The sequence below is a fragment of the Limulus polyphemus genome, unplaced genomic scaffold, assembly GCF_000517525.1.
Source record: "Limulus polyphemus unplaced genomic scaffold, Limulus_polyphemus-2.1.2 Scaffold1003, whole genome shotgun sequence".
Classification (NCBI taxonomy): domain Eukaryota; kingdom Metazoa; phylum Arthropoda; class Merostomata; order Xiphosura; family Limulidae; genus Limulus; species Limulus polyphemus.
Genome location: NW_013666613.1, coordinates 188,394 through 213,885, shown reverse-complemented (window position 1 = coordinate 213,885; position 25,492 = coordinate 188,394). Strand labels below are relative to the sequence as shown.

The 25,492-nt window shown below is 34.0% G+C and overlaps 1 protein-coding gene across 1 annotated transcript in view; it reads right to left on the bottom strand.

Moving 5' to 3' along the window:
- Positions 1–25,492, bottom strand: part of LOC106461640 (isoleucine--tRNA ligase, mitochondrial-like) — a 54,999-nt gene that overhangs the window by 12,214 nt on the left and 17,293 nt on the right. The window contains exons 9-18 of the mRNA XM_013921477.2: positions 23,039–23,154; positions 20,177–20,349; positions 18,450–18,686; positions 17,302–17,462; positions 15,240–15,342; positions 8,637–8,730; positions 8,026–8,131; positions 3,685–3,787; positions 3,060–3,188; positions 1,521–1,652 (exon numbers count right to left, since the gene is read on the bottom strand). Coding sequence (XP_013776931.1) covers positions 1,521–1,652; positions 3,060–3,188; positions 3,685–3,787; positions 8,026–8,131; positions 8,637–8,730; positions 15,240–15,342; positions 17,302–17,462; positions 18,450–18,686; positions 20,177–20,349; positions 23,039–23,154 — 1,354 coding nt within the window. The remainder of the gene's footprint in view (positions 1–1,520; positions 1,653–3,059; positions 3,189–3,684; positions 3,788–8,025; positions 8,132–8,636; positions 8,731–15,239; positions 15,343–17,301; positions 17,463–18,449; positions 18,687–20,176; positions 20,350–23,038; positions 23,155–25,492) is intronic.

The following is a 25,492-nucleotide window of genomic DNA, read 5'->3' as shown; positions in this document are numbered from 1 at the left end:
ATCTTGGTGTAATAGTCGATCAGTCTCTAAAGCCATCCGAGCAGTGTGCTGTTGCTGGTGGTAGAGCAAATAGGATTTTAGGTTGTATCTACAGAAATATTGAATAAAAGTCTAAAGAGGTTATACTTTCACTGTACAGGTCACCAGTTAGGCCACATTTGGAATATTGTGTTCAGTCTTGGGCTCCTTACCTTAAGAAGGACATTGAATTGTTGGAAAGGGTTCAGAATGGTACCTGGGATGGAGGGTTTGTCATACGACGAGAGGCTGAAATCTCTCAAATTGTTTTCTCTTGAAAAATGAAGAGTCAGGGGGGGGTCTGATTGAAGTATTTAAGATTGTAAAGGAAATTGAAGTGTTGGTACATCATCTTTTTTTATATTTAACAATGAAAACAGTAGGACTAGGGGACACAAATATAAATTTTGGAAAGGTAGGAGTCATCTTCAGCTAAGTCAGTTTTATTTTTCTAACAGGGTGGTTGGCCTTTGGAATGGGTTGCCTTCAGATGTTGTAGAGCTAGTAAATTTAAGTGAGTTTAAGAAAAAGCTTGATAAATATATGAATGAAAAGGGCTGGGTTTAAAATTTTTGTATTTTATTTTTTTAAATCATTTTAATTTGTTTTGAGGATGGAACAGCCAAGATGGACCAATAGGTCCCATGTTGTGCCAAAATATTATGTTATGTTAAAGTGAAAAAACTGAAAGACACGCTTCATCCACATGTGTTCCAAACATTAAAATTGGAAAAAAAAAAGACTTAATGGATTTCAGCTTAACGTTCTTTCTTTGTAGTAACTTTCATTAATAGTATTGGTTAGAATGTTTAATTACTTTTTAGTATTACACTTTCATTATAAAGATTGTTTTAAATTTTTAACTTAGTATATGTATTTAGGACTAACCTACATCTCCTAAGTTGGCCAAATATTGAGATGTTATTGAGTTTATGGCCAAAAATATCATTATCAGCAACTGACAAAACAAAGCGTTCTAATCTTTACAGTATATACGTAAGAGAAGCATATTTATAAGCTACAATGATGGCCAGATTTAGTTTCAGTTTAGCTCTAAATACATTGCCTACTCTGAACAGAAGTTATTATTATTACTAGAAATTAAAACATCTATGACTAATACTATTATTAATTTCAAGTTTAATGAAAATAAGAAGCACATGAAAATATTCACTGGTTAGTAGCAGTATTTAACATGATTAATGTTTTTAATTACCGGCATTATCTCTAGATTTTTCATAACAACATGTGAAATATCTGTTGTTTTGTAAAAATTATGATTTTCAAGTTTTAAAAGAATGTATGTTACATGAGTGACTCACTGTTTGATTGAGCTGATGAATAATATGAAGCATGAGTAACTATCAAACTAAGTATTATAAGCCCTCAAGCTTAATATTGAGCCACTGAAGGTTTGGTTGAAAAATCTGTAGTCCATAGTCCTTGTTAAAGTGTTTCCCAGTATAATATATAAAAGAATGTATGTCAAGTGAGTAACTCACTGTTTGATTAAGCTGATGAATAAGATGAAGCATGTGAAGGTCCAACAGTTCCATGTCTTTTAACTCACATTTATGCAGACTGTAGATAAACCCATGCAGTGACCCCAGAAGGAATCGCAGTGTGTTTCGAACCTAGAATAAAAGATTTATCTAGTTCACGTTGAATAATATTTCAAAACAAAATATAATAATGCAAAATTCAGTCAATTTATGCAATTAAAGCTTACCTACCTATATACAGATCTAGCTTAACAAATGTCAGTATAGATATCTGATACATGATCATAAACAAAATATACATCACAGGAAATAATAATAATAATTCTGCTTACAGTAGGAATACTTCATAATGCGTCATGTTAACCAGATCATAGGTTAATTTTTAGTAATTATTTCCACAGTAAACGTACTGGTTAATGTTCAGCATGATATCACCAGGTTTCAGTGAAGTCCTAATACTCGTAATAGTGTAATGTTTTTAATTTAATTTTAAAATTCTTTAAAGAGTGTGAGTTCCTTGAAAAAAATAATGTGGAGTACCCAAACTAAAAAATAAAAGTTTTCTCTGTTGGTTAGGTATTTTAGTCACATGAACCTAAATCAATGACAAACCAATTAATTTTTTATTATATCATGTTAAAGCAGCAGGCAGTATTATTATTATCTATGTAATATTTCTTGCAGTGAATAATGAGAATAAAAATGGTTTCAAGAAACTACATTACAATCATGTTCCAGCGTGTACCTTTTCTTCAAAAGTAAAGTAAAATCAAATTTAGTCAGGATTTCTGAGAAATATTAAGGATTAAGCCTTGGGAGTTTTTACGAAAAAGTTATTTTTTGGAAAGCTTAGCTCAGTGTAACTTTTTTCCAGAATAACATTTACATGTATGATGGACAAAATTTTGAGAAAAATACCAAGGGTTAAGCCTTGGCAATTTTTATGAAAAACATATATGTGAAATGAACAAATATGTGTGTATTTTAATGCAAAACACGAAAATGCAATTTCAAATTTCAGCTACAGTTAAGGTATAGAAAATAACAGATAAAAACAAACCTTCACCTTAAAAAAACTTTTGACATTCATTTAGGAGGTTCTAGATGTTATGCAAATTAAATATAAAAACTGTAAGATGAAAAGAAGTATTTTATTCTTAATATGAAAACCATCTTCCACTCAGACTAGTCATAGTCTGAGTCAGACTGACTGTAAATTCACAGAAATATTTGTAGAAAAATACTTTTTTGAAATATCTGATATTTTTGTGTATAACAGACTTCTAATGTTTGCTAAAAATAAACAATTTACTAAATTTCATGAAGATACACTTAGTAAATTCATAATTATAGTAAATATTGCTATGCATAGCTTTAAAGAAACAGCGGTAGGTGTTAAGCACCAGCACCATCTCAATAGGGTTATACTGTACACACGGACATTTTTATTTTGAACCAATTTTTGAGGTTATGTGTGTAAACATTCATACACTTTTTTTTGTAAAACACTGACAGTGATGTGCATAAATCAAAACTTACTTTCTGTACATTTTCTGCACTTTCTTTAATAACATGTGAAGCAGCATGAACATTGTCATAATGACAAGCATGAGAAGCAACCCACCATCTCAGAACATCTGCACCATATGGAGGGTCATGTTTGATATCCTAGAAATGTAGAAACATTCACAACAAAACTAATCTAACTGATGTTATGGGCAAATAATGTCTTAAGCATTTACAAAAAATACCATATCTTCATCTATATGTGTACTTGAGCTGTACATCAACTTCACTAGAACATTTCAGTCATCAAAATGTTTCAAACGAAATTACTTCAACTACAGCATTCAATGTGCAGGTTTCAGAATCTGGTTACTTAAAATATTATGCTATTTTATATACGACTGATTTTTCTTTAATTCCTAAAAAAAATATTTATGAAGTAGTTCAATGCTTTTCATCATAAATTTTAAGAGTTTGTTAAAATGCTTTTACTATACTGAATATTAATTTTGTGTTTAACCAAGGATGTAATTTTGTAATACATCTTAAAAAAGAAAATACAATATATAAATTTAATCAAGAAATAATAATATTATATATATAACTAATATTTCTCCAATTTTGCGAAACAGTGCTCTTTATCATCCTCTTAACTTACCTTACCACCATCAGTTAGAACTTCAGGATCAATGACATTTCCAACAGATTTAGACATTTTGAGCCCATTTTGATCCAGAATGAAACCATGAACAAAGATATTCCTAAAATATTTATTTTCTTAATTAACACATTGAAGTTGATTGTTTCGTCAAAATAATTATCATTTATCTTTAGCTATAAGAGTGACAAATAAATACAGTCACAGCATGATAAAACCTAAAAATACAAAGATATGGTAAAAATCACTGTAAGGGTGGAGATACATGTGGTAAATGCTTCACTCAAATGGACTTTTTTTTTATAAACTTCATCAAGCCAAAAAAGTTGACCACATATTAATTTTTTTTTAGCAAAACTATGCATTGCTTTGTACTTCCAAGTGTAAAAAACATCAAGACTTAGATTTTTTATGCTCTAACCAAAAATGTTTTCTATTTTTCTTTTAGCATTTTTATATGGTGCGTAGATAAAACACTAAAATTACAGAAGTTAATATTTTCCAACACTGAAAATGTATTTCCGATAGATACCTCCACTCATCAAGATTTCCTGATTCAGTGCTGCCCTCTATATGCAAACTTTTTCACTCACCACTAGCCTTTAGACATCAGAATGATAACGTCTGCATGCCAATATGAGCAGGAACAGGGACTTCAAGGAAAGGTGATATAATGAGCACAAAGATAAAGGTTCAAATGGAGGATGAGTAAAAGTATGGAGAACCACATAGACGTTCGAATCAGAAATAGAAGCAGGGTGGGGAGGAGGGGAAATGTGGAAGGAATGAAGATACTGGGATAAGACTGGTGACTGGAAAACACAAGTAAATTTGGTAAACTAAAAACTGGCAGATAATTCACTCGATAGCCAGCAACTGAGGAAACTGAAAGTAACCTGTCAAAAAAGCAAAGTCAAAAAAGACACTGAGTGAGGAACAGTAGGATGGGAAGGACAATAACCCCATCTGACAGACCAACAGAGGTAGGTGTACAACATTGGTAAACCACCATGGAGGAAAGATGAATTGGATAGGAAGCTACACATCATAAAAGTCTAGGCCTTCTAGCGAGGGACCAGACAAAAGCTACACATGAAGACAGAGTGTGGTTATGGGAGGATTCAAATAGAATATGCATATAGGTACCAACTCGTCCAATCCTGACTGAGATCATTGACTGCTCCCACCAAAGGATGAGGAACAGGACACCAAAAGTGGAGAAATTGTGTACTGAGATGAGAGGCAAAAGCATCCAAATCTGGGACACCCCCACCAAGCAACAAACCCCAAAAAACGTGAGGATCCAAAGACCACTCCATAGGGAGAATCTTGTCAGGCCAGAATAACCAATCCATGACCAGATTCAGGGCACCCAGAATATGACATGCCAACAAAGTGATGTGATGGCTGTGGGCCCAATACAGAAGATCCAATGTTTGAAAACAGAGGTCTCTCAACCAAGTGGCCCCTTGATTTTTGATGTACGAGACCATTGTAGAATTATTGGAGTGGACCATTACCAATTAGCCTCAAGATCCTGCAGAAAGTGAAGTAAAGCTCGACAAACAGCAAGAAATTACAAGAGATTTATATGGAGAGAGGACTTGGAAAGAGTCCAATGCCCTAAAACCTTCTGAGTGTTGAGATATGCTCACCAACTGGAAAGAGAAGCATCTGTAAAAGGGTGACATTCCAGATGAGGAAGGGGAACATCCACAGTAGTATTGTCCCAATCCAACCACCAGGCCAAGTCATTCTTTAAGGGAGGGTAAGGGTAAGAGAGGAATCTAAAGGATCCAAAACAAGGCTCCATTGGTTTATTAAAACCCACTGAAGATGGTGCATATGGGCATGACCAAGAGGAATGAGGACTTCTAGAGAACACCACATCCCCAAAAGAGAAAGGACCTTTCATGTAGTAGGAGGAGAGGATGAGACCCTACATACAAGATTTTCCATAGCTCTCAACCAAAGTGGAGAAGGTTAGACCTGACTGAGAAGGGAGTTGAAAAACATACCAAGATGAACCAAATATTTTGTGGGGGTGAGGAAAGACTTCTTCACTTTGACAAGGCAGCCTCCTGGAGAAGAAGCTGAGTACATAGGACTTAGAACCAGCCAGTTGTCCATATAATGTTGGAAATGAAGGCTTATGGAATGAAGCAGCTGGGCAAAAGCCTGGACCACTCAACAGAACATGTATAGAACCAAGGCAAGTCTGAATGGAAGTTTCCAAAATTGAAACACACATCCATGAACAACAAAGCAAGGATACTGCCTGGATGCAGGGGAGATGGGAATATGGAAATATGCATCTGACGTATCAACCTTCGTCATCCATAAACCTAGAGTGAAAAACCAATGCAGAGCTAAGTATGATATCAAGGAGAACTTTGGAATGATGAGGAAGAGGTTCGGTGATGACAAACTGATGACTGGATGACAATCCCCCATCTTTTTGGGAACAACAAAGAGATGAGAGTCAAATCCCAGAAGAGAAGTATCTCCTCATTCAATGGCACTCTTGTGAAGTATGTCCCAAACTGTCTCCAAAAGATGCTAGCAAGAAATTGGATCCGGAGGAGGATGGAAGGAAACAGGAGTGTAAGACAACAGGGAAGATGAATGGAAGTGGAAGACTAGACCTTTGGAAACGACTTTCAGAACCCATGGATTGACCACAAAAGTCCTCCAAATGTGGGCTAAGTGAAGGAGTTTGGCCCCACTGGCCTTGATCTGAGAACATAGTCACAGATGCTGAATGCCCTGAAAATATAGCCTGTTCTTATATCTACAACAAATATCAAATGGCTGAGCAGCTGGAACTGGTAAGAGATTAGAAGGGAGAGATATAGGAACAGATTGATTGGATAAATGAGAGGCCAAGGATGAGAGAAAGGTATACAGAAGGGTTGACTCAACCTTCGACTCATTGGAGTCAAGGATACCCCCCAAACACCTTTTGTTGCAAAAACAGGTGCCATGTGCAAGTTATGCAATGAGGTGGAAAGAAAATGAACCCAAGATAAAATGGCAAAGATTCCAACAGCAGAGCAGCCATGTCTGTAATGCCAGGGCCAAAGAGAAAAAATGTGTCATGGTAGAAAAAAGGAGCTTCCAAGTATCATCTGAAAACCCTTCAGAGGAATTATGAACAGCCTCAAACAAAAGGTGAAGGGAGGATAAGGAACAAAGAAGGGTGGAGAGTAAGACAAATATGAGAAAACTGTGGTTGGGAGAAGTAGTTGAAGTATCAGGGTTCGCTCTCCACAAAGAGAGAAGTGACTCCAAATGCTGTGAGTCCAAATACGGGAATTTGGAACGATGATAAGCAAAAGCATGATCATCGATAGTATGTAGAGGTTGAGACATACTAATCCTCGAATGTATTTGCTCCCAAAAATGACTTGCATAAATCTCAATATCTGGGAAAGGAGAAAACACTAAATAATGATCCATAGGTTTTTCCTTGAGAAGGGCAGAGGTGGAACCATAAGAAATGAGAGATAAGGACAGAACAGAACATACCTGATTAATAAATTTTACAAAAGGGGAAAGAGGTCTGGATAATTCCCCTAATACATGCAAATGAGAGGCATATTCAGAAGATGGAAATAGACTATCCAAACCCTCTTCTTCCTGATCACTCAAACCCTGAGCAGGAATGAAAGGACAATCATCAGTTGGCTCTGAATGTTGGACGAAATTGGTCAACTCCCGACATACTATAGACATCACATCATGGGCCAATAACTTGGGCTTTGGCCCGGTGGATGTGGTCGGTAAATCCGCTGCAGCAGTAACAGCAGTTGTAGTTATGACCAAATGAAATTGCGAGTACATAATTCTTGCCACGAAAAAAAGAGAGAAAACAAATTAAATATATCATAACTCTCCATGAAAAATTATGAAAATGGTAAATAACAATTGAACTGAAGTAGAAAAATGAAGAAAGTAAAAACTCGTGGATAAGTTAAGCCACGAGCAAAAACACATCTATTCAATAAAACTGCCAATCAAGAAGTGGTAAACAGCTGCAAAATTAAAGAGGGGTAGTGTTGCACTCCTATTGGTGGAGGGTTGCTACATAATCATTGCATGTTAGTATGCAGAGTTAGTATGGGAGTATCAATGTTAGTGGTGAGCAAAATTTGCACCGATAGAGGGCAGTATAAAACAAGAAAGCTTTTTGTGAGAGAGGTAAGATATTGTATCAGAATTTATTATTTTACTAATAATCATTAACATTGATTTTGACTATGTTACATATCTTTAACTTGCAGGAAAATTAAAACAATAAGACTACTATTTTCTGATTCTATAAACATTGGAACAGCTTACTTGTAAGGTGATTTTCCTCTAAGGGCAACACTAGTTAACAAAGATGACTGGAACCAACCACGAATTTGATCTGTTCCCTCTAGATAAAGGTCAGCTATTTTTGGGTCTGTGTGAAAATGATATAAATTACACTGGGATTAAAAGTGGGGGTGGTCATTGATAGATACCACACTTTATGCAACATGGGTTTAATAAGATATTATCTTTTCTGAGAAGCAATAATTATATGGTTTACATACAGAGATGTGAACAAAAACAATTGTGAAAAAAATATAATAACAAACAGCTCTTGGATTAGAAAACTTATGAATTATAACTATCACAACTAGATTTGCTAAAAAATAAAAACATCATTGTTATAAGAAGAACATGTCATAATAACACAGACATAGCACTGAAAACCTACCATGAACACAACACAGATGCAGCATTTAAAAAGAAGAACTATTAAGAATGATGTCTCATCCATCTATCTAGAACTGTACTCACAAACATAAAGAATATCCAATATTGAGTAAAAGAAACCACAATACATCAATATGTCTTAAAACTAAAAACAAGATCTTTGAAGCATTACCTGAAACAATAAAATACAGAAAAGAATCACTGACCAGGAAGAACATTCATCCAACTGATTCCACTGTCCAGCCAGATATCCATTATATCTTCTCCTTTCTGGTACTCTTCAGTTTCTAGCAAGCCACTCTATGTTGGTTAGGAAAGAAGCAAGTGATAACTTTATTACAAATAAATAACATCAAATATATTAGTAGATATGATTGAAAGATAAAGCGGCTGTAAAATATCATTTTCAAGCAAGTTTACTTAAATATAATGAAAGTTTACATTTTTCTATACCAAAAATGTATTTCCAATAATACTTACCTCTCTCACACTTTAGCTTTATCCCGATGAAAGGTTTTATTTTTTGCCCATGTAAACATTGGTATAAATTCTACCTCTCTTTCTCCAATAGTTATACCCCACTATATCGCTCCTAGTGATTTTAATCTTGTGACTCTCTCCACCTACGTCAATGCACCCTCTATACCCAATCTGTATATAAGTTCTCTGTTATTCTTTCTTATTCACTTTTTCAAGACTGGCAAGATTATCAAACCTGAACACTGGCTATCGTGGGGGGAAGGGCAGGATAGTGTGAAAGAAGGTAAGTATTATCAGAAATACATTTTTAGCATAGGAAAGTCTAAACTTCCTTTCACACTTCAGCTAGAATCACACATTGACCAGGTGGAGGGCAAGATCCACACATAAAGTGTCTGCATAGAAAAGCAGGTATACAAAATTGAGATCTAATAAAGCACACTAGTAGGGGTCCACACTACTTCTGAAACAGGTGTGCTCTTTGCCCAGATAAAGTGAAATCTAAACATAGGCAGTAAAGGCCAACCAGCTACAGAGTCAACATTGTTTATTTTCACGAGAATCGTCCAGGCCCCAACCACACAGACAAGGTTCCACATCTCCTCGTTGGAATTGTAGGACTATGAAGTTAAAGCTACAGCCAAAATGTTGTGGCTAGGGCATGGGAGCTGCAATGCGATATAACTGTATAATAGAAATATGATATGAAGAGAGCCCAACCTAAAAGTTACAGAATATTACATGTTGAGCCACCAGAATTTCAAAGAGAAGGCAAGCAACACCTAAACAGAAAAATCCTCACTCCAACCTGATGAAGTGCAAAATGCAACAAACCAAACTTAGAATTACAGGCCCAGGCACCAAACCTGAAAGTTACAGAATGTCACATGTGAGCCACTGGAATTATGAAGGGAAGGCATGCAACATCCAACAAGACAAGTCTTCCCTCCAATCTGAATAAGCTCAGAATGCAACATACCAAACTCAGAATTATGGATCTAACTCACGCCTCACTCAAACTCAACCTACAGAAACAGAGATTGTCTGACCTGGGATTACGAACAGAAATCCTAATTCCTCAAACATGGAGGCAAGGGGAAAACCTCCTGCCCCTGGGTGGAACAAACGAAGTTCAATCAATGGCTCCCTGTGCAGAATTACGAGAAGTCGAAAACCCTTTTCCATGATCATGGAAAGTAAGAGAATGACCAAAAAAGAAGAGTCACACTCACACAATCGGATAGCGAAGTGTCATCTCTGAACCAGAATTACGAGAAGGCTCCCCACCCAACATCTTGGAAAATCAACCTAGGTTAAGAGTGGGAGGGTATCCAGCTTCATCCTCTTCTCTTTCAGTGGAATAAAGAATACAAACATCACCCAGGAGGAACAGACCTCTGTCCACCAACTGAAAACTGAGAGTGGTAAGAACTCCCTTGCTCCACCAGAAGAGGGGGGGAGGGGTGACTCACATTGGGTAGTCCTGAGGAATGATGTTCTGGAGACAGTGCAATAGGTGAACCATGTTCTCTATTTTGAAGAGCAAACTCACCCCGATTTGTTTAATTCAGGGGTTAGCAGGGATGGGCAAAGACCCTTTATGCTTTACTCATGATAGTCCCTGAGCAGCAGTCCAGTATTGTATATTATATTTGATATAGAACAATTGTTCACCACCCAGAAACTGACAAGGTTGTCTTATGGAACACCCCATCTCAACAGAGCTCGTTGCTACCAGGAATGTCTTTATTATTCTACTGGTAGCCCGTGCGGATTTGTAAAAGCATACCTGACGAGGGAACACTTGCCACTGAGTGGGATTCAAATGAGAATGATGAGAAGGTCCCTGAAAAGGAATGAAATTACTCATCTCTGTCACATGTGTGTTTTGTTATATCAAAGCCATATTGGACTATCTGCTGTGTCCACCAAGGAGAATCAAACCCTTAATTTTAGTAATATAAATCAGAAGACTTACCACTGTCCTACCAGGGGTCCCTCTGTCACAATCGAGTCAAGGCATGTAGAATAGCCATGGGTGTAGCCAAAATCCACCCAAGGAGGAGACTGCTAAATCCTGTAAATAGTGCGATATAAAAGTGGTAGCTGTAGTCCCCATACCAGCCTGTACAATTCTCTCAAGTGGACATGCAACCGAGCTGCCAGGGACATTGATGAAATGAGACCTTAAGAAGTCTCCACTCCTCCAATGAAAGACTAGAGTAAGCTATCTGAATCAACTGACAAATCCAACTTGTCAAAGTGATAGGGGATAATTCACATGATACCAAAAGATCCCAATGTATAAATGTTGATGTGAGCCCCAAAATACTTCAGTGCATGCCACATAACATTAGAGAGCCCAAACAGGGCATAAAAAACCATCTGGATCTGAATAAATGGGAAATGGAGGGAAGAGTAATAGGAGAGAAAGCCTTATCTCCTTCCCTAGCTGCTGCATTTTTCAATAGAAAGAGCCTGTCTTGATACAAGAATGTAGTTGGAATGGTAGTGTCTTGTTAACATGAAGTACAAACACACCTGAATGTAGATGCCCTCTAGCCAGTAACAGAAGAAAATATGTTGTAAGTGAAAGATGATATAGTGAAGATGGATGTGTTAATGCATTGTGATATCCCAATTAGGAACCTGGAAAGGGCATCGAGGACAGATAATCCAAGATGACAAAACCAGGGATACAAAACTTTACTTCTCTTAGAAAAACGAAAAGTAGCTGATAAGGCAACCTTATACAAGGCACCAAACCTTTGTCAAACAACCATGTCAAAAATTGAGAGACATGTAGTGCAGTGGAACGTGAAGAATTAAACCCATGTCTGAGAAAATATTGACAATAAGTAAACCATTTTCTCTGATAAACTCCCAAAGAAGGATGTCAAATGGAACATGTTAATAAAGACACCATTCAAGACGTCAATTCCTGATGTCATGCGATGGCTGCATAAAAGCCAGGTCTGAAGTCAAAGAATACTGACTCCTGGATAAAAAAAATGTCTGACACAGGCTGACATATGAGAGATGGCCAGGGAGGAAGGGGAAGAGGCTGACACTCCTGAAGATACTGGAGGAGTGGAAACCAGGGCTGATCTGGGCAATATAGTGCCATCAGAAGAACTCGACAGGACAGGCGAATCAGTGCCAGAACCTTAGAAAGTAGCTGAATTGGAGGGAACACAGAAAGATAAAGACCCATCTAATCCTGGTTGAGAGCATCTACTCCCAAAGCCAGAGGGTGAGGTACTGGAAACCAGAAGGATGGGAGCTGAGCAGTTCAGTGTGTGTGGTGAAAGCATCAATCTAGACGAGAGAAGATCCAATGCAAAACTTAGGATGAAGCATCCATTCCATAGGAAGAGCTCTGTTGGGATAACATAACTGGTCGACCACTAGATTCATTACCCCTGGAACATGACAAGCAAGAAGAACAATTTGGTGTTTGTGTGCCAAAAGGAGAAGATCCCCTGTTCAAAAACAAAGAACTGGAGTGAGTGCCTCCTTGGTTTGAAATGTACAAGACTACTGTGGAATTTTGCGAATGAAGCAGTACCACCTTCCCTCACAACAATTCAAGACCCTGCATCATAGCTCCCAGAACCGCTATGATGATAGGGATATGAAGGTAAGCAACTGCAATGTCGAATTTTGACATCCACAGTTCGGGTGAAAAGAGCCACCAAAGAGAAAGAAACAACTCTATTGTAAACCAGGAAGCAACAGGGACAAGAAAGATCGATGATCATTCACCATCGCCCATTTGTTTGGTACCACAAACAGCCAAGAATAAAAACCCTCAATAGAGGAGGTGATGTGCTCTATGTTCTCTTTATGCAGAAGATCCCGGATGGCTTGTGCTCAATGGTTGGAAGTAAAAGGGTCCTTGAGAAGTGGAAAGCCAACCAGTAAAAGAGACAGAGGTAGAGAAGACATGAACTGAATGACCAATCTGTTCCTGTGAACTTGATTTACAATCGAATCTGTGATGACTGTCTCCCATACTGACATGAACCCCCTGAGATCCAACAGGATGTCATCCTATAAGGTAGTCACCGATGCCAAAATCTGCATTCCACCTTAGAGTAGGATCCCCACTGGTAAGGTCAAAATTGCCCTTGTATTCCAATGGATCGTGGTGTCGAAGCAGGAGGTATGGAAACATGGACAGGAAATACAGTAAACTATCCTGCAGAAGAGCTTTGAGACAGTCAAGATGCCAGTGTAGAATGTGGTTTGTTTGTCTTGAATTTTGTGCAAAGCTACACTGTTCCTAATTTAGCAGTGTAAGACTAGAGGGAAAGCAGCTAGTCATCACCACCAACTCTTGGGCTATTCTTTTACCAACAAATAGTGGGATTGGCCATTACATTATAATGCCCCCACGGCTGAAAGGGCGAGCATGTTTGTTGTGTAGAAAGTTAAGAATGTAGACAGATCACATCTACTCTAGATTCAATGGAGTCTGGAATTCCTGCAAAATAGTCTGTCTGAGAAAAGGAGCTTCACTGAGATCTCTAAGGGACAATGTAGGAAGGCAAACTCCCTCCAATAAGGCATCTCTCTCCAAAGGATCCCAGCAACAAACTAATCAAGATACCAAGGAGAGAGCAGAAGCGGGTAACCTGTCAAAAGTGGAAGTCAATCAATAAATAAGATCCTCTGAAATTTCAGCAGGAAATCGATGATAGGCTCAGACAACAGTTGCAATTATGATAAAAATGCAAAACTGAAATTGATTAAGATAAAAAGTGGCATCTTATATAGTGCCCCAAATAGGAAGTAGAGGGTCTAACCTCTGATAATCCAAATAAGGGTTCTCCAGGCAATGGAAAGCCAAGGCATACTGATACAATAAACGAGGAGAACAAGGCATGATAGCACCCTGCCTCAATTGATCTGCAAATCTCCTTGCATGCACAGCAATATCTGGCAAAGGTGGAATGACCAGGTAATCAGATGAACTAGTTTCTCCCAATAAAGAAGATGAAGATTCACAAGCCACAGGAGAAGTATTCAAAACATTAGAAACATGTTATACTAGTTGTAAAAAGGGTGCAGGAGACAGAATGTCCATCCAAGGTTCAGGAGTAGCTGTTTGAGCAATGGAAGATGTTAGAAAAATTGAGTTGAAACTCTCACTAGCCCACACTTGATCCCCCACCAACTCAGTCAGATAGCTAACAGGAGAAAAAGCATCAGACTGCATATAAGGCTCTACCTTTTTGTGTATAAGGAACTGTATGTCCTCTGCAGAAGTGTCTTGACATCAATAAATTTTATGCGACATTCAATAACTTCAACATCAATGAATTATAAACACAACTTCCAATAATCGTCTGCATTTAACTCTCTTAATATAAAAAACTAAACAATCATGAAATACTAACTCAAAATAATTAATTAATAATACCTACACTAAAGTCTTTTATATCACGACATAGTCACAAGATTAAAATCACTAGGGGTGATATAGATGAGTGTTGTTTGTTTTTAAATGACATTCCATGACGTTATTTATGTTAAAAGCATTTCCATCTATTAAAATATAATCTGGAGAGCTGGTGGCTAGTTCATGTGCTATGTGCTTCAGTAGAAAGTAAATGTTTATTTATGTGGATAAAATATCTTGAAGAGAATCTTATTACCTCTGTAACATGAATGCTTTACTTTTTGTCCCATAGGACCTATGAGTGAGAAACTATCACTGTAACTTGAAGAAAAATACAGACTTTGTAACAAATACCTTATTTATGGAATCAAAATATAACAAGTTTAATATATGTTTTACACAGCAATTAACCAGCAAATTCATAATGAATACATATAATTTAGCCTAGTACATAAAAAAGATTGCAATTATAGCTCATTAGACCATACATAATTAATAAAAGAAAATTATAAGAGGCTACTTGTTTATCCATGAAAAGTTAGCTACTGATCTTTAGCTCCAATTTCTATACATCCATCAATTGTATCTATAGTTTAAAGTCTGTAATACAGCCAGTATTTCAGAAGTTTCTTGTCCTTCATCATTTGATTTGTATAATTAAATTAATAATATTAGCCAGCAATTTTAAAAGACCACAATAATTTATAAAATATAATTGAACTGAGTACTCAATTATTTATATTGTAAGGGAATGTTAATGAAAACGTCAATTTATAAAACATCTCATTGAGTGTTAGTACAATACACATTTTTTTCATCATATTAATAATATACTTAGCAATTTTAGTTTTGAATGGGTTTTTGGATATACTATGTTTTGTACGCTTTGGGAACTCAAAAAATATTAGTGTCAGTCACCACTCACTTTCTGAAGGACCTCTCTGGGAAGGAGTTCATGTTGAGATAATGACCACCAGATGTCAGTTCCATAAGTTAACACCAAGTGCGACAAATGATCAACAATGGGTCTATGTAAAATAGGACTTTCATCAACATGATAAAGTGTTCAATAATTTTAAGAATTTATCTCAAGACAGCATATAGGTATAAAATTAACTATCTGCAATTGTTTAAAATACTAATTTGGTACAAATATGCAAATAAAACAAATGAAAAAATATCCTGAAAATTCACATTTAGCTCATCTGAAGATACAATAGTTATTTTTTTTACATAGTTACAGAAGCCAAGTCTGGTGGAATTATCTTTTACTAGTCAGCCATTTAGGTATATATATTTAATCAACATCTTATATATATATATATATATATTAGAGTTTCCTTTGAAGGTTAATGTTTTTTCATATCAAATACTAACACATCATACTGCAATTAGGTAAAAGGACAAATTCTTACTGGCAGCACTTTTAATTTTTAAACAACACTGCTTAACAGTAAAAAAAGAATAGTTATGAGATATCATAGAGATACTAGAGCCTCTACACTGCACCCGAGCCCAACAAATAGACAGATTTTCAAAATATTTCAGTCAGCATTCACCAACACAAGAACATCTATATCAAAAGTATACATTGTAATAGGAATAGTAAGTTTTGGTGGCTACATAAAAGCCTTAATCGTCATGATATAAAACACTGCACAAGTAGCTTGGAAACTCAAAATCATGGTCAACTCACTGCAACAAAAAATCTAAAATCTTAATGGTCCTCTCACAAAAACAAGCATTTTGCAAGCTTTGAAAAATACTGGAATTATAGTGGAGATTTCTCAAGAGCATTTTTTACTAGCAAGATATTACTAAGCTTAGATTTTATCAGTTTGTTATTATCTCTATTCAAGTCTTTCATGAACTGAATGCCACATTGGCTTATATAATTGAAAAGAACAAAAAAGGGCTTTAATAATGTGTTTAGGTCACTATCATACGTTTTCTAAAAGCTGAGATATGGGCAGTTACATCCCACCATGACAACCAACATTGAGAAACAGTGACTGGCAAAAATCAATAAAGTTACAGTTGTATTAAAGTTAGAAGGTTGAAATTAGTGCTTATTTTTTAAAATTATTTCAACTTCCTGCTAGAGAGCTATTAGTACCATATTATGCTCAGGGAAAAAGGGAAAAATCCAGATTCATAAACATTAATTTTTGTTCAGAGCTTGGTGAAAATAGCCAAAAATGTATCTTACATGATAAAATGAAAGACTATATGGCTTTCCTTTAACTATGTAATATATTCTTCCTTTGTGCAACAATAACATTTATAGCACAAATATAAACCAATAATGAGCAAATATAATTGACGGTCCTTCTCTTTAATTTTACAAAATTTCTTATAGATGATAACTTAAACATTGCTTACTAAGTTCACTTAATTTTATTAACATTTCTGTAAAACAAAGCATTGTTTAAAGTTTAAAACTATTCATCACCACCCGCTGCCAACTCTTGGGGTATTCTTTTAAAATGCCCCCATGGCTGAAAGGACGACCATGTTTGGTGTGTCTTGGATTTGAACCCGCGACCCTTAACTACCTGGCCATGCTGGGCCTCTCACCTAAATGAGGTTTGAATAATCCTCTCTCTATTATACCTCTGGGTGTTGTAAAACCTTGACAAAGATCACCATTGTTTAACACTATTTGACTGACATTTGATCTCTTTACTAGACCTTGTAGTAGTTATAATTTTATGCAACTTTTCTTATTACTACCTTCTTGAAAATGTGGAGTGTCAATAGAGAGTCGCTGAATTTTCATGCCTCAGTGAATACACAAGTTAAAATATTCAATAAATAATATTTTTTTGCTTCAATACTCTTAACAAATAGATTAAGAAAAGTTTTACTTAACTCATGATAACAAACTGATCAAACAAACTAAATTATAAGCTAAAAGTTTATTACACATAGACTGGATTACCAATAACATCACTGGTTGTAATACACTGTGTATTGCTGCATAGTACCTTGAAATCACGGTTCTCTTTTCAGGTCCAGCAAAAAATACTGGAATTGGCACACCCCATGCTCTCTGTCTTGAAATGCACCAGTGTGGCCTTTTTTCTAATTGAGCTTCTAACATGTGTTTCATTGATAGAGGAAAGACCTGGACTTCTTCTAAGCACTTCTGTAATGAAGTACAAACAAAACAATTTAAGACTGATGAAACTGAAAAAAACGTTTAAGGAAATAGTGCATTATCTTGCTTTCGCTCATGGGTTGTTAGAATCAACTTGTTATTATTTTAAGTGATGAAATAAAAGCTGAATATAAAACACACAAAAAAAGCATATGATCATTATTCAAAGAAACAGTATTTTCCATCTTATGTTTCACTGATACAGAACAATGGTCACAATTAACAAAAACCTCAAAACCTATTAAAAATAGTTAAAATAATCATTTATCTTAATTATATTTATCATAGAAATGTATAGCTTTAGTTTTTGTTTATTCTAAATATTTCTGTACGTACTTTAATTTTTCATCACAAGAGTCTATATTCTATGTATGTATGTAATTAGTTTTTTTTTTTATTAAAGAGACTTGTATATTGTTTTGATTTTTTATCATAACTGTCTGCATCATGTTTAGTTTGTTTCTTGCAAACAGCATACTGTTTATTCTTATCACAGATATCTTTATTTTGTTTAGTTTTTTTACCATGGGTGCCTATGTCATTATAATAATTTTACAGATGTCACTGTTTTGTTCATTGAAAAATGATGTCTGCATCCCTTTTTGAAACATTTTAAATTTAGTTTACCAAAGACTTTTTAGAAACAAGCTACTTTAACAGATACAATGATATTTTTAAACAAACAATTGAACTCGAATAAAGAAATATATAGAAGTTTAAAGAAATTTACGACAGACTTTCACATTTAAAAATACTTAACATTTAGCTTAAAGTACAAAAATATAACATTTTGAAGAGTTTTCTTTATATACAGTACATGTACATCTGAAACATCCTTCAAACTATGCATCTCTTGGAAATGTATCATGTTTTTGTAGAATATTGAAAATTATAAATGACCTAAAGCATAAATCAGATCCATCTTGGAGGGTAACAACCTCCAAGAAAATTAAGATAAGTGATTAATGCATTTACTTTGGCTTCATGACGTAATTTCTCTAAGTCTATAAACCATTGCTGACTTGCTCGTATGACCACAGGACGCTTACTTCGCCAATCATATGGATAACTATGTACAAGTGTTCCTTGATGCACAATATGATTCTGAATCAAGCTGAGAACTGCTTCATTTCCTTCTCCCAAAACATCTTTTCCAATTATTTCACTAATTGCCTTTTCATTGAAACATCCCTGCTCATCAACGAAGCACTCCTGTATCACAGTATAGAAGCAAAAATACCAAAGTGAGAAATAGAGCTTAAAAACATTAATTTTTTAAAGTCTTTGGTTATTGACCATCTCACTCATACAAATATTAATACAAGTTCACCTAATTTTTAAACATAAATAGTCTGTCATAAGCAATTGAAACTTTACAATAAAAACTTATTTAGGCCTCCACATATGTAACTGCCTTTGTGATTATTGCAGAAGCATTCTTATAAAGCTGATAAATGGATGATTAATTATCCAAAATAATATGTAATTCATTCATGGGTGTCCACAGGGGGAGCAAGAGGTGGCACTTGCCCCCCTCTGGAAAAAATTCTCAGATGCCCACAAATTCAGTTTGTATACAGTTAGTTGTTTAAACACTCATTATCTACACTTTTACTAAATAATGCTAATCAATTTACAGGAACTCAGGCCTACTTATATCACACTTGCTTTTAGTTACTATTTTACATATTCCTAATGTTGTTTTTTAAATTAAGAGTTCATTGTTACTATTTGAAATTATTTTGATGACAAGTATGTTTATTTAACCATCAAACTGCTTTTGTATTATGCAATAAATGTGTTAAATATTTGGATGAAACAAAATTTTGATAAAGTATTTGACTTCCACTTACTTCACTGTAAGAATTTTTTAAATTGAAATATTCAATTATTTTAATAATATGGTTCTTGAACACAACAAAAGCTATTAACTGCTTTGCTCTATGATGGATTTTGGGTACATTCTCACAAAATTCACGAGAAACCTGACAAAATTTTAATGTCTTCAGTTATTTTTGTGAAGTGTATGATTATCATTTGTAATTATACATATACATAATATGACATATGCATAAAATTATCCTACATCCAATAGTTAAAGTACATTTGGAGGTCCAAAAATTATTGCATTGGTATATAAATGCAGGTGTCTCATGTAATTTGACTGCAAAGACAAATACCCTCCCACTAAGTGAGGTACTGACTTCGAGAAAACACAACAGTTTACCTTGGTGGTACCAGTAGTTTTACTATTTAAGAATATTACATTATCTTTTGTGAATTAATTTATCTTTTTCAAGTGAAATTGTTCTTAAAACATTTTCTATTAACCATTTGTAATACAATGAATCGAGATAAATTCTGGACATGATAAACACCAACATGAAGAATATCTTTGGTAATGTGCATCACATACTGTTGAATACAATTTTTTGCCCAAGTGTTAACACTGGGTAGTTGAACAATGAATAAATGAATGAATTCTAACATTAAACACTTACCTTTAACTGTGATAACTGCTATCCCTTTCTTTGGTAAACCCACATTATTAAAAATCAATTGTAAATTACAAAGAAACTACAAAATGTAAAAGAATAGAAATATCATTAGTTTATATACTTGACACATGGGTTAATATAAAGTAAGGAATGGAGGTACAGTTTTAAAGAAATTATTTTTTTAACATACTTATAACAACTTACACCAATAGGCAACTTATGCTCCTGAGCAATGAGATAATCTTCTAGCCCATGATTGGGAGCTGTGTGAACCAATCCTGTACCTTTGGACATAGTAACATGCTGTCCTTCAACCAATGGAAATTCAATGCTTTTATACAAAGGATGACAGTAAGATGCTCCCTGCAAGCTTGACCCTATAACAACAACAAAAAAAAAAGAGAGAGAGAGAGAAGAGACATGCATGTTAACTTTGTTATTTTACTTTGATACGACCTTTACACTCTTTAAGTAGTCATTACAACTAAAAAGAAAGTTTATTTTTTCCAGTTTTTCCTAAATACAAAGGTTAGATCTTCATTATACATATTATTAAATTGATTTAATAATAAATTCACTCAACCCATGCCAGGTCATTAATGATAATACATCTTAGTAAATCAACACATGCTAAATAGATTCACTCAACCTCAGCCAGGTCATTAATAATAATAATAGATCGTAATAAATCAACACATGCTAACATGGATTCACTCAACCTCAGCCAGGTCATTAATAATAATAAATCTTATTAAATCAATACATGCTAACATAGATTCACTCAACCTCAGCCAGGTCATTAATAATAATAGATCTTATTAAATCAACACATGCTAAATAGTTTCACTCAACCTCAGCCAGGTCATTAATGATAATAGATCTCATTAAATCAACACATTCTGACATAGATTCACTCAACCTCAGCCAGGTCATTAATAATAATAGGTCTTAATAAATCAACACATGCTGAAATAGATTCACTCATCCTCAGCCAGGTTATTAATAATAACAGGTCTTAATAAATCAACACATACTAACATAGATGAGTAGAAATGTTAGCACTGAGCATTAGAGCTAGGCAATTAGTGGTATTTCCTAATTAACTGATTACATTTAAATAAGAAAGTAGTACATGCCACCTTTAAAACTCCACCATCATACAATTAAAAATATATACATATATGTGCCGGCTTCAAAACTTTTTCAACCACTGCATTATTTTAACATGGTATTAATCATCCTATTGTCATTCATCTGCTTCTTATAAATAGTTTTAAAATTACCCTCACAACATACGAGACATTTTCTAAAAAAAAACTGATAGTGTATTTTTAGAGATAAGCTGGACATTTCTTACTTAGCGAATAAATGTAAACTAAATACCACCGTGCAGTCACTATTATGATTGTTTTTAAAATATGTCATGATCACAGACTGATCTTCTGTAAATCAAATAAATTGATAATTAAATAATGAAACATGTTTTACTAACACCAATAAAGGTAATAACATTTTTTATTTAAAACATATCATGATTCTAATTAGAAATAATTAAGTAGCCAGTTAGCCAATTTATCTATGTATTTTGTTTAGATAAACATGAAAATAATATGTAATAAATATTTGAGTCATCGAAATATCTTGCAGTTGCCTACCATACTCACTAAACAGCAAACTTAACTAAACTTATCTGATTTAATGAAGATTATTTAAAAATAATGTTAGTATAAACTGAAAATCATTAGCTCAGTCTGGTCATAATCTAGTGATTTCAAAGCTCATACCATTATTTCTAGTAAAGTGATTGAAATCAAATTAAAACAGCTTAAAAAAACATTTCAAAATGTTTAATTAAAATTAAATAGTTATAATTATTTATAATCATAATTAGAAAAACAAAGAATTGCATTGGTTAAGAGGATGCTTGTTTCCCAAAAAAAAAATTAGAACAATTAATTTTGATCAATTGATTATTTTCTTTAAATTGATTAATTGTAATTTTGACTAATTGATTAGTTTAATGTAATTGTTGCTCCTGAGAAATCGATGATATTGTGAACCAACATATCAGTGAAACAATCTGAAATACCACAAAATTTTGAGTGTGACCTTAAAAATAATTCTGTAGTAACCAATAGAATAAAACTGAAACTGCAGAACCTTGATTGAACTTAAATCAAAATATGTTTCATTTAGACATTCACAAGCTATTATTCCTTAAAACATATTATATATTAATTCCTATTATGAATTTGTTCACAAACTCCTCCCACAGTTTTGGAGCTAAAAGATCAAACTTGGCAGGTAGGTTTGAGGTGTCCCCCTATCAACGGTGGTTAGAATGTGCTTGGAAGATCACCCAGGCATGAGAGGGATCTAGGAATAGGTTTTCAGGGTCACTGAATCCAAATCTGGCACTGGATTTTGTATCCCTGGCTCTCGTGGGTTCATACCTCCACTCACAAAATTGTGGAATCAAATAGAACACACATAGTGAGGTAGCATGGGCAGGTGTCCTAATGGTTTTTTTTGGGGGGTACATAATCTTTTTTTGGGTACATTACCCCCACCCCCATGGTTGCTAAAAAAATAACTGGGAATAATGGATGGAATTGATTGGCACATAGGGATCTCTGTGAGTCATGATGGGGGCCTTTAATCCTCAAAAGTTTAAAAAATTACGAGTAGTAAATGATAATGTCTTTTTTGACAAATTAGATATTTTATGTCAGAAGTAGAAAAAAATGAAATAAGGGACAAAATGTTTGATGTGAAAATAAAAAGATTCATCTTTGTACTACTTATGAAGCAATATAAACTCAGATAAAAAAAGCACAACTAAATTGTTACTTTTTTTTATATACCTTTATAAAACAATATTAATAACTCGTAAAAGAATGCGTCAAACAATTTTTTATTTATTCTAAAAAATATATTATTCTCAACAACTTTAGTAAATAAGAACTAGCCTTGAAATTTTTTTACTACATCTAATTTTGCTTCCATTCTTTTTTGTTCTAAAAAAATTTATTATCCCTAAAAAAAAATTTGAAAATAAGAACTAACCTTCAAATGTTTTTACTACATCTAATTTTGTTTCTATTCTTTTTTCTAGATCAGGTATTACATTTTCAGCAATGAGATAGTGATCACCTGTTTTTTGAGACTTTACAATACAATACCTGTAAAAAAAAAGGATTAATAATAGCTGTCATTTGTTTTAATGCTGATAAACAGGCTTAACACATGCAAATTTAACTTCTGTAACTACTAAAGCACTGTTTAAAAAATCCACATGGTCTTAAATAATCATACATCACACTTAATCAATTTTAATAGCATCATTTATAGTATTAGCAACTGATACAAGTAGAAAAACACTACCTTATATGAAGGTATAAAGTCAACATCTATAATTCTAAACTTAAATGAAAATTTCAATTTCCTAGATTTACACAGAGTAAAGTAACATACAATGTTACCATCTTAATATATGGATTGAACTAATCATAAAAAAATTAAAATCCAAAACATTTTCAAACTGAAAGGTCTTTTTTTAATAGTCATACTAAAACCAATGTTGTGGCTATTTATTTTACACAAGAAAAAAAAAAAAAAAAAAGACTTATTTTTGTACCTTTTATTATTAAGATATCTATATATCTGAGAAATTTTAACAATTATCATAGGCTTATTTAGCAAATGTGATCTTTTTGTAAATTATGTGTAGCTTATATGCCAAATGTAATAAAATGTTGTTTTTTCTGTACTGATATCATGCTAGGTATATCTTTAACAAACAAAAATCAATTCAATAAAATTACATGTCTAATATTTCTTGACAAATTGTTAGTTTGTTTTTTCTGTCAATTAAATATGTTATCATTCACTTAAATCAAAGTTAGTAATTTTTAATAAATTAGTTAATTTATGAGAACTAGTAAATTTCTAGTCAATTTCCAAGTGCCTGTTTAACATACTTTATTTATTCCAATGTATTTAGTTACAACTGGATTGTATTTATACAAGATAATGATAGTTATATCACATTTCATGAGATAAAAAGAAGGCTTTTTAAAAAGACAAGTAGTTATGGTCAACAAATTAGTGTCAAAACTTTCTGAATATTGCTGTTCTTTGATAGTCTTCAAGAACAGAAAATCATTTTAATGTACAAGTGATGTTTAAGGTGTCTTTAGCTCTCTTAAATGGTAAATCCATACAAGTATATATATAGCTTAACTTTAGTATTATGACTGACAAGCTCAGTTAAGTACATCACATTAAATGGCCTGTTTATAGTCTGCTTGTACATATCAAGAAGACAAAAAATTAAGGGTAAATAATCTTGATAAAAAAACAATAAAAAATGTAAAGCTAAATGAGAGAAGAATGCATTATTGCATTTACTTTTAAATAAATTCAATAGCATAGATATTTAACTGTTTAAAATTTTGACTAAGCATTTGAAAAAAAATACCAATAGAACTGTGCTACCATTTATTATAATTAGAGATCTATAATATAGCTGTAGCTAACTAAGAGGTTACCAAGGTCCAGGTCTATAAACATATGCTGATAATTTATTGAAATTTGTAACATGCATCAATGTTTCCTCTAATTTTTTCAAACAATGTGTGGAATGAATTTTCTCATGTGCACCAGTATCAAGAAAATGTGTGGATATGCACTACCAGTATTTTTTGGGGGAGGGAGGTGTTTTTAGAACATCGACCCTACACATCTATAATGTACATATCAATGTACAAATACATTATACATTTAATGCTACTAGAATCATCGACACAGACAAATTTTGGAAGATAAAAAAAATTAAAGAATCATTTTATATTAACACAATTAAACCTTCACTAAACAGAAATTCTGTGGCTACCATTGGTTGAATCTATAGGAAATCTCTCCTCCAAGCAGAAACAGGGATAAACCAACCAATCATAACACGCTCTCCACAATCCACCAGAATACTATAAAGCAACTACTATTGAGTGCTGGCCTTAAAGTTGAAGTACAAGGAAGTGCTACTATTTATTATAATTAGAGATCATTAATATAATTGTAGCTAACTATGAAATTACCGAGGTCTTGATCTATAATATAAGCACATTAGGCTGCTTTGCAGTGCTACCAGTTGGTTATTTGGGCTTTAGGTCTATCGAATGCCAGGGTCATTAAGGCCGTCAACATGTTGAGACTCCTCACCATTACGGAGGATGTGCATGGCTGGAATAATGAAGTGTATGGTTCTTGATTGGTTGTTGTGCAACCATGCAGCTTAGAGGGAACACTAACATGCATATATATAAACAAAAGCAACTACTACTGAGTGCTGGCCTTACAGTTAAAGTACAAGGAAGTGCTACCATTTATTATAATTAGAGATTGTTAATATAATTGCAGCTATAATTGCAGGTTACCGAGGTCTTGATCTATAAACATGTGCCAATAAGTTATTGAAATGGAAAACATGCAATCGACAGGAACAGCACGCACACTGCTGCT